Source organism: Scleropages formosus, chromosome 12, assembly GCF_900964775.1.
Source record: "Scleropages formosus chromosome 12, fSclFor1.1, whole genome shotgun sequence".
NCBI classification, from domain to species: Eukaryota; Metazoa; Chordata; class Actinopteri; order Osteoglossiformes; family Osteoglossidae; genus Scleropages; species Scleropages formosus.
In genome coordinates this window covers 23458914-23469668 of record NC_041817.1, presented here as the reverse complement: position 1 = coordinate 23469668, position 10755 = coordinate 23458914, and the positions used below count along the sequence as shown (strand labels likewise).

The window sequence follows — 10755 nt, the reverse complement described above, 5'->3', positions numbered from 1 at the left end:
CCACTTTCTTGGTGACACGGAGCCGGAGCGGTGAGTGAACGGGGTAGAATGATGTAAAACAGTGTGTAGCCGCTCGTTCCCACTGATGCCGTTTGCGTGAGAGTGGGAGTGAAACCCGTTTTTCGTGTTTCCTCCTGTCCTGAAGCGCACATGACTGCCTTGTTTGGCCGCCTCTTGGGAATGCCGAGGGTTCAAAGGCACGCAGTGAAAGCAAGGCGTTTCATCATTTTTTTTTTCTTTTTTTTTTAACCGTTGAAGAAGGCCGGGCCCCGCCCCCCGCCTCCCCCCTCCACGCGGGCACACACAGCTAATGGTACGTAATTTGACATGTAAGGCGGAGGGCGAGCCGCAGGACGGACAGAGGAGCTCGTGCAGTCGCGCAGCCGCTTCGCTGCTCGTCTCCCCTTGGAAACCCGCGTGCGGAGACAGTCCCCTCTCTGTGTCGCTGTGTCCCACGGACGCTCCACCCGCCCACGCCCCCCTCCCGTCAGGAGCCCGTCTGGTCACCCGTGTCGCCGTCCGCCCGGTCCCCAGCCGTTCTGCACATCGCCGAGCGAGTCAGTCGGTCAGTGTGACTGTGAACCGTCCGCCGCGAACCCGGAGCGGGATGAGCGGCGTCGCGCTGTCGCACGACCTCGTCCAGGTGAGAGAGAGAGGGCTTTCTTTTATTTTTTTAGTTTTACGTTAAATGTGCCTCTCCCGACCGACGCCACTCTGTGGAAGCCGGAGCTGTAAAAATAGAGGCGCCGCGCGGGACTGTCGGGGAGCATCGGCGTCTCGTGAGGGGTGGGGTGGGGGGGGTCTGCGGCTCGTGCGGGGCCAGCGTTCGCGAATATTATTATTATACGTGCGCGACCGCACGCACACCTCATCACGTCGTGTCGTATCGCCTCGGCCACCGCGCATGATGCTCTCGCCGCGAGGCGTGGAACTGCGGCACGCGGACTAGAGCCCGAGGGAGGATGGCTCGCTCGGCGCTGCCGTCCACTTGTCCTGTGCTGTCGGCAGCTGACCCCCCACCCCCTCCCACCCGCACGACACACACACACACGGGGTGCTCGGTGGGGAGAAACTTCCCTGCAACGCGGACCTTAATGAGAAAACGCGTGTGAAAGAGATCCGTGTCGAGGGAACAGCTGGAGGGTCTAAATCGAGACGTGGATTTCCACAGCTCGCTCGAGCGCACGAGCTCGGTGGACTCCAGCAGCTCAGTTGCTGTGTGTGTGTGTGTGTGTGTGTGTCTGTGTGTCTCCGGCGCTACGCACACGGTACTGTTCCATGCGTGCTGTGTTCCACCGCATGACACATGCACAATCCATTTCTTCCAGTGTGTGTTATTGCCCAGTGAAGGGTGGGGTGGGGCGGAGGGGGGTCCCACGCGTGCAATGCGGGTTCCGCCGTGGTGGGCAGTGTTTGCACGAGAAGCTGGAATGTTGCACGGCCGCTTGGAGGGCACTCGATAGATGTGTCACCTCGTGCGAGATGCTTTTGTTTTGTCCACGGATCCACGTGTCCCACCGCGATGCCTCATCTCTGCGTGGATCACCCACCCCCCCCCGCCGTGACACCTCTCCCCCCAGGTCGGACAGCTCGTGCGGGTCCCCTCTCTCGGAAGGCTCCCGTGTCTTTGTGCAAAATAAAACAGAAACGCGCCCGACTGGAGCCCGACGCTATTAACGGTGTTACGGAGATGACGCGAAATGATGATGCGTGTGTATCCATTTAAAGTAGGCTTGTTAAAACGAGATACTATTTGTACGATCAAAGTGATTAATAAAACACAAGTCTGGAGTGAAGCAGTTCGGGAGGCCCTTTGTGAGCAGGAGCCGTAACAGATGAGTGTGTGTTGTGGTTAGAAGCCCCTGGGTCATTAGCTCTTTGTAAATATTGCATTAAGCGTGACTGTGTTGTCCCAGCATACCTCCAAATATAGAATATTCATGAAGAGAGGCTGCTAGATAAATGGCAGAACCTTTTATGATGCCCTGACGTTCCATAATCGCAGAGTACTTTGACTAACGATTCCGCCTCATGATCTTCCCTTAATGGTGCTTCTGTTCTAATATTTATGAATCCTTTTGTATATCTGGGACTTATTTCCAAAGTTATTCAGCGAATTGTTCATAATTTTCTACCAGTGCATATAATTGCGCTTCTCTTCTAATATGATTAATGCATTGTGTTTAATGTGCTTCGCTTTCGTTGTGAATTCATTCGTAGCCCGGTAAACAGTCGTGTAGCTGCTGCATAGCAATTAAAAATGATGCGGCTCTATATGCATCTTGTATCGCGTTACATTTCCTTGTACTTCTAAGGCCAAGCTGGAGATGGACAGATACTTGACACCTCAACCTCTGGTCATGCCAGAAGACAGGAAGTTGTACAGGGGCGACGCCCCCGTGATGGACCAGTCCTTTGGCGAAGAGCAGGGCTCCCCGTACAGCATCAACATGAACGTGTTCCTCCCCGACATCACTTACCTGCGGACTGGTTTGTGCAGGCCGCCGGGGGCCGCCGTAAAGACCGAGCCCACGCCGCCCTTCATGCGTCCCAGTTGCTCCCACGGCAACGCGGCCTCGGCCCTCCCAGACTTTACCAGCATCTTCAGTCCGTCGACCGCAGGGGACTTTGACAGCGTCTTCGTGAAGCAGGAGATGCCCTCCCTCGACATGGGCCAGGACGGCCCTTTGTTTCAGCTCTTGAACTCCGACATGGACATGGCTGTTCCTGGAAGCCATGCCGGTGCGGATGCTCACGGCGGTAACGCCATGGCTTCTCCGATTTCCACACTAAGTGACCTGCACTTGCCTGATGAGCAGGCCGCCGTCAAGTCCTATTGCAGCATGTCTAACGGGGGCTACTCGCTGCCGGGTCCCTTCATCCAACAGCAGCAGAAGCCCCCTTATTTTCCACCCTCACCTCCCAACTCTGAACCCGGGAGCCCGGACAGGCATAAAGAACTCATGCAGAACCTCTCACCTCCTCCCTCGTACGCCGCCAGCATCGCCTCCAAACTGGCCGTCCGCAACCCAAGCCTTTCGTCGAGTGTGCCGGCACCGCCGGGACCGTCGGCACCACCCGTACCAGTGAAGTACAATCGCAGGACGAACCCCGACCTGGAGAAAAGGAGAATACACCACTGTGACTTTCCAGGTAAAGAGCAAACGTGTCGAATGTGGGGGTCCGATTCCCACGTTTGTGGGTCACGAGGGTTTTTTTTTTTTTTTTTTTTTTTTGTTCAGTTCTTGCTGCGGAGATTGGTGTTTTTAACCTGCCTACCAAGGCAGTCAGCGCTGAATTATTTAGATGCAGCCAAAGCCTTTTACCAGCTCTAAGCAAATGAGAGGAAATGGCTTTCAAATTGGCATCGAATGGCCCTACGTCCAGAAGATCCGACCAGAGAAATGTGGAGCGCGGACTTTAATTGTCCATTTGCACAGAAGTTGCTGCAGCGTGCTCAATATTGGTGGGATCCGATTGCATTATGAAATGCTTTCAGTTGCCTGTATTTTATTGTTTAAATGATAACGTTGTGTTCTTGTTGTGGGTTTATTTTTGCCATTTGTGATTTTACCGACGCATAAATGACAGTGATTTTATTTATTTATTTGCACCAGGATGTAAGAAAGTCTACACCAAGTCTTCTCACTTGAAAGCCCATCTAAGGACCCACACCGGTAAGGATTTCATTCATGCTTTTTTGTTTTTTTTTTTTTTTTTTTTTTTTTAAATATCGATGGCCGGTCTCTTAACGTGGTTCATTTATAGCACGTTGCTGGGCAGGAGTTTGTTCTTGGCATTCATTAATATAAAACTAAGTAAAAAAGATTTATTCAGTTTTTTTTAATGCCTAGTTTTGTTCTCCAAATATGTCTTTTTAATTTACAACAATAAGATTTTTTTGTTGTTGGTTAACCGTATTAATGTCATAAAGTTGCAGTCCTGTTAATGGTTACAATATGCCATAGACCTCAGATATTAGAGCAATGTCAATTGCAATGTCAGTCACGTGTGTTGTGAATACCATAGCCAACACAGGTTCTTAATTCATAATAATTTCTATGTATCCTGCACAATTTACTTTTATAAATACCAAAAAATTTTTCTCCCCTTTCCCATACTGTTGTTAATGAAAGCAGCAGATGTGCATTGAAAATGAAATTAGGCAATTAAAATATTAAGAGTGACTGCACATTTAAAAATCTGTTATCAACACCCATCTGGCATAACTATATCCTCCAGAGATCCAACAAGAACAGTTTTTGGATCTGTTTCTAGGACACTGTCCAAGCACCATCACATGTGGTATCCTTTAAAGCATAGAATGTCCTCTATAAGGGGCATTAAGGACACAGCATCGCACCTCTAGAGTGGACAAAATTTTATGCCTCGGCCTCGGGAGGACATAAGGTAGCTTCCCTTCATGAGCAGTCATCAATAATGACTTATAAAAACATGGGAGTATAAGTCACCAAAAAATCCCTTTTACTCTTCTAAAGAGCAGGTAGATATGAGATAAATTTGCAGTGTTTTAATTCCAGCTCAGAATTGCTGTAATGTAGTAAGAAACCACAGAAATGTAGGAGGGGGGGCATTTCAACCACTTACTAGAGGAGTGCACAAAGCTCTTTTGACCACAAAAATCCACTTTTCTATATAGCCGGTGCGGCATCTCGACAAAGTCACATTTTGCATCGGTAGTAGACAGCGTCACGTGGCTTTAATCTTGTCCCGTGTGTTAAACACACCAGGAGCTCCTCTATCAACAGCCATTATCTGAAATATTTGGAGAGGTTGCTTTCACCAACCTGAAAGGGTCTTCACAATAGCCTGATAATCACCTGCGATGAAGACCGTCGTGTCTGTCTTCCGTGGTGGAAAACGCTCCGGGCAAAGTTTGCCTTCCATTTATAGTTCAAACAAGTTCACGCATGCTTCCTTTAAACGTTCTGTATTTAGCTTACCTGTATTTCTGCCCTTGAGATGTCACTAAGATAACTAGTTTCTAACTGCCGCACTGAAATTAATTTACGCAGCGCGTGGAGAACGCTCGAGAATTAATCCGAACTGCCCGAAAGCGTTCCGCTGTACTGCATGTGTACGGTAGATACATGCAAGGCAAAGAAAAGCCTGAGGGCATTCTTAGGAGCTCGTTGGTATGGTTGGATAATACTCTTGAATAATTTTGGTCAGTGTCTTTAACTAAAATATAAAAGCTCCATTCAAGATTAGCAGTGCTTTGGTGTCTGCTTGCAGTCCCATGATTTCAATGTGGACAATTTGTTGCTCATTTGAGAACTAAGACGTGTTTTTCTCAGTTTTATGTGCCGAGACCTCAGCGGCATTATGAAACCATTCCTGCTGCACCCTGGCAATCTTGGTTCGGTACTATTTTTTCCATTTTTGTTCTGTTCTTTATTATTTTTCCCCGCTTTAGTTAAGTCAAAGGGACTTATCTATGTTATGCATCAAAAAGGCGAGCTTGTGTTGGCCTACAATGCTTGTGTTTGGGTTCTATTTTTAAGACTGGATTACTCCTGACTCAACTCGTTGAAGAAGGAAAACAGCAGCAGGTTTAGTGTGGTTATGACATAAGCAGGCATGCTTCCAGGAGCACCTTCACAGTTTTGTCTCTTCACGCTCAGAAGGCTTTAAGGTGTTTTGGCTGCACCTTGGGAAAGCCAAACACTATTCGCTTCCACCATGCCACTCCCTGCTTAACTTCTCATTAAACTCTATTATGACTAGCATAAACATGTGCCATGTTGCTTGAGGTTTGGCTCAAAGGGAGGTAAATATTTTTAAGGAATGTAAAAGTTGCGTGAGATTGCAGTATTTTATCTCCAGTGTTACGTGTTTACTGTGAAACCATAGCTACGGCTTCTCAGAAAGGCAAATGTCAAATGGGAAAATAACCTGGCAACAGGGTCTCATTTTGAGCTTGAATATGAGGTTGCATTTAAATACAGCCTCCTTTAAATATCGTTAGGTTTTATATGCGCGCATCTATGTTTTAAATAACTATTTTCATAATTTGCACTTATGCACTTACTTAGCTAGGAATTTGCTTAATTCAGTAGCGATCCTAACTGCTCCTAACTCCTGTCGGTGGAGATGGCGAAGGAAACAAACTGACTGTACTTAAGGATCACGTCTGCAACTATGTCTCTGTCTCCTAATGTAATGCACAAATTGTATTTTCTACGAGATGCACGTCGCTTTGGAGAAAAGCGTCTGCTAAATGAATAAATGTGAACATAAATGAGAACTCCTTTCTAAATCTGGGTGTTTACGTAAGCTACGCTAAGTGCGCTCCTTCAAGGTACATCACTTCGTGGTATTTGAATCTACAACACTGAGGTCACCGATCCAAGTCTGTAACCACTTTACCTTCTGCTGACCATTTGGTGCACTTGCATAGATAAGATTGTTTATGTACCTAATATGGTGCAGCGATGAACTAACGTTGGCTGGACTTGTGTTCTAGGGGAGAAGCCGTACAGGTGCACGTGGGCAGGTTGCGACTGGCGCTTTGCCCGCTCCGATGAGCTAACGCGCCACTTCCGGAAGCACACGGGAGCCAAGCCCTTTCAGTGCACCGTCTGCAGCCGCAGCTTCTCGCGTTCCGACCACCTGGCTCTCCACATGAAGAGGCACCAGAGTTAGAGTCCGCCAACCGCACGCTTCTTCCCCAGAGTGGCCCATGTTATCATCTTCAGGGGACTGGACTACATACTTTGTTTATACTGGTTTTTCGTAACATGGTACTATGGCTTTTTCTGTTTTGGAAATGGGAAGTTGATCTCTTCCAGAGTTGTAGACCAGAGTGTTCTTCAAACAGCTGTGTAAACTAATTTTCTCTTGTTGTATTTCATATGGTAGTAATGGGGGTTTGACATTTTTCTGTGAGAGATTTTCATGGCAGACCCAATTCAGCATACAAAGTTTTTTTTTTTTTTTTTTTTTTTTGTTCTTTTGTTTTATACCTCAAAGCTTTTAACTAAGTCCTTTCCCAGGTTGAATTAAAAGGTTTAGTAAATAAGTTTTTTAAATGCATACAGTGATTTTATATATTTATTGGTTTTTTCATGTTACATGTGTTTCCAAGTTTTTATGTTTTAAGCTTGGTGTATGTAATATGTAAACTTGGATATTACATGTTGTGTCAAACTATTGTGTCTAAACAGCACTTGAAAAAGGGTAACATCTTTTGAAATAGTGTAAAGATTTTTTTTTTTTTTTTTTTAAAGGGAGTTGCCATATTTCTGTATTTTATACAGAAAAGGGTGCATTCTGAATATTTTTTTCCTTTCCCTTTAGACTGCATTGATGAAAATGTTATTCCATTATACTGTTCATTTTTGTGAACTTCTGAAGACTTGCGGTATACTTAGAAGGAAACTCATACCGTTTAAAACCAAAGAACAAAACCTATGTCACATGTGACTTCCAAAGACAACATTTTTAATATAGTAAAATTGGACAGCAGAACACAACAACATGTTTAAATCAAGTTGGGTGCAGAAATGAACAGTATTATGAGAATATTGTTAATGCAACTACCAGTGGACATTTTACACACTGTATAATTTTGACACATTTGTAAACTGGAAAATGTGAAATTCATCACACTGGAATAACTTAATTGGTACTGGATCTATCAACAGGAAAACAATTGTTTCAAACTGGACATAGGATAACATTGTATTTATATTGTTCAATATAATACTGCAATATATTGAAAACAATATTCAGAAGGGATTGTGATGCTGATCACAAACAAATGTACAGGTTGTACAGTCATTACATATGCATGTTATTTCTTTAGAATCGCAAAGCCAGCTGAATGTAGAGTACCACATTAACTGTGCATTCTGAACACACGTTTCTTCCTAAGTGCCTTCTTAGGTGATAAGAAGTTCAAACAAGCTACTTTAGGGCAAGAGCTTACTGGGTTTAGCAAAGACACACCATTAAATGGGTCTGAGATTTTGCTTTAAGCTTTAAAACATTAACAACTTAATTTTTTACTGTAAAAATATCATTTTAATTATTTATTATGTAGCTCTTTGGCACCAGTTAGTTGCATTTCTTTGTATGACTAGAATGCCTTAATGTAAAAGAGCAAACATCCAATGTAAATAATTATTTTCCAAAAGTTTTGGTTGCTTTACACTAATCATTGAAACAAATGGGCAAGTTTTTGTGCTGCCCTGCTTCCAATTTTTTTTTTCTTTTTTTTTTAAATGAATCCTTCTGTTTTGATAATTATTTTTGAAATTCTGGTGTAAAACAGTGAGGTTTGCAGAAATGGCTGTCCTCTACATCCATTACTGTTTGGAACTGAACAAAAAAGCCTAATAAAATTTACTTATCACTTTTCAGATAGACAATCTTCTGTGAACTCCAGTGTTCTGCTCAACAAATGAAAAATGTCAGCACACTGTTTATGGTTTTATTACTTTATCATCATTGTAGTAACTGAATAACCCTCTTCTGAAAATATTAGAAGGTGCAAAAGCATTACTGAATAAAATCACTTTATTCATTATAGTAATTTTAAAATATTTAATATCTATATGTTTTGATATATGTCAAAATATGTTTAAATATATAGGGTAATACTGATTTTTAGTATCTACTGCTAGTTTTTACTTGCAAATTGTTGACAATGGATGGAGGGATGGGTACCTAGTGATTTTGTTACACCTTTGGGGGAAACGCTACTTATCAACATGGCTACAGATTGCAGCAGAAGCGGTTTTGAAGTTCAGCTTTTCAAGGATAACTTCGACATTGCCATCACCCTGTCACCAGTGCTGAGTAAGTGATGAAGTATTGAGCACAAGACCATGTTTGTGCTTGGAGCTGACTGATTTAGAACAAACTATCTGTGTTATCAAGTACGAGTGATTAATGAATACTCACAATAAGAGGCAGTCAAAGGCTTCAGAGTTGGAAGGAATACCCAACACTTTAGTTTTACTGGTATACACTGAACAATAAAAGAAAATTTTAAAGATAAAGCTGTCCAAGATGATGTATTTGGACTTTAGATTACCTGAATAAACAGTATAATATTTGAGTTACAAAATGCAGAGTTGTTCTTGCCATTCACCACCCCTTCCATTCGTAGTTTGCTCTAACCAAGCAAATACTTCCGTTCAAAGTGGCAACAAATTCATTTTCTATCATTCATCTACAGACCATTCTCATTTTTGGATTTTTTTTTCCATCATTTGTCTATGATTTTGTCTGCAGCTGGAGTTTTAATAGAGTAAAATATAAGCAATTGGCATGTGCTTCCATTGCTCTGCCCATAATCCTCTGGTGTTTCTAAAATAATGAAAAATCACTGCTGAATCACTTAGTGGGATAAAAGATGTCATTAAGATGGTGGTTTATTTAATCTGGTTGGTGAAAGACGCAAATGGTATCTTAATGAGCCCTTACTGCAAAAATAAAAAGTAATATATCAGAGGAAATCCAAACTTACTGAGTGTATGACGCATTTTCTTATGATTTAAATCTTTATTTTATTAATAATTTTATTGAAAATTAAATCTTAATTATCCGTCATAGGGTTAAACGTGGACATTTCAATAAGTAAGTCTGTTCTGCGTGCTGTTTTTTTTTTTACTTTATGAACCACCATGCCAAACAATTACAAAATCATTGCGCATCGTGTTCAAGAAAAAAAAAGAAATAGTAACACACATGCTGCCAGTGGGAATTATAGCAAATAAAGAAACGAGACAATGAATGAACAAACATGCTCCTGACCTGTATAGAAAGCCATGATGTTTCACGTTACTACTGGGGCCTCGCTATACTTACTGCCATTCACAGATATCGCGCTAATATATACAGCGCTCTAGTCTATGATATATGCTGTTATATCCAGCTATGTCGCACTGTGTACGCCGCTATATCACATATATATAGCGGTAACTGAGCGACGGGGACCCATACGACTCAGCGGTCCTGTATATTATTGAATTATCCCAAAACAAACAAATAAAAAACACGGTCGTAAGGTAAGACAACGGTCGGCAATACCTGTGTCAGATAATGCTACTTTGTTGAAATCCTGTAACTTGCGGCTGTACTTTTGCTTGTTTTAAGGACATTTCTTCACACAGGCACAACGAAATCATGTTTGTTTGTGAGCTACCAGCTTTTCTAGCCCTGCCAAATTTACACGTTAATCGATAAATTGTTTCGTGCAAAACAAATATGCAGTTTCTTTTTTTAAATGTACATTGCACTTTTCTTCAGGTGACGCGTTAACTGCAGTCCTGGAACTCGGAAGAAATTACCTTTGCTGACGAGAATCATTCTCCCCCCAATATGAATCACTTTAACTTAAAGTATGTGGCCATACCAACTGTTGGCGCATGAGTTTATTACTCTAATTGTTCACATTCAGCGTTAGTTCGTTGGAATATTTCAACACTTGGCTGACCGTTGATTTTTTAAAAAAAAAAAAAAGAATAAATAACGTTTCAGGGTTCACGTGCCAATCAACTCAAAAATGCGCGCCAACCCAGGTGAAACCGGATTGGCCAGCCGCCCCGCTCCTCGAGCTCTTATACAGTGCGCTCTGTCAGACTGCTTTTTTTTTTCTTCGCCATGCGTTGTTTTACAGGGTTTTTTTTAAGTATTTGTGTGAATAGTACGTCATTGTAGAAGGCCTTTAAAGTGCTAAACATTTTAGGAACTGAAGTTCTGTCTGAAAGACCTTTCTGGGTACTA

General features: G+C 43.0%; 1 protein-coding gene across 1 annotated transcript; it reads left to right on the top strand.

Annotated features, from left to right (window-relative positions):
* Positions 1 to 27: 27 nt before the first annotated feature.
* Positions 28 to 7070, top strand: LOC108928943 (Krueppel-like factor 5). The gene is made up of 4 exons (XM_018743160.2): positions 28 to 643; positions 2316 to 3153; positions 3618 to 3677; positions 6488 to 7070. Exons 1-4 carry the CDS (start codon positions 311 to 313, stop codon positions 6664 to 6666), a joined length of 1410 nt encoding a protein of 469 aa, XP_018598676.2. The 5' UTR covers positions 28 to 310; the 3' UTR covers positions 6667 to 7070.
* Positions 7071 to 10755: the final 3685 nt, after the last annotated feature.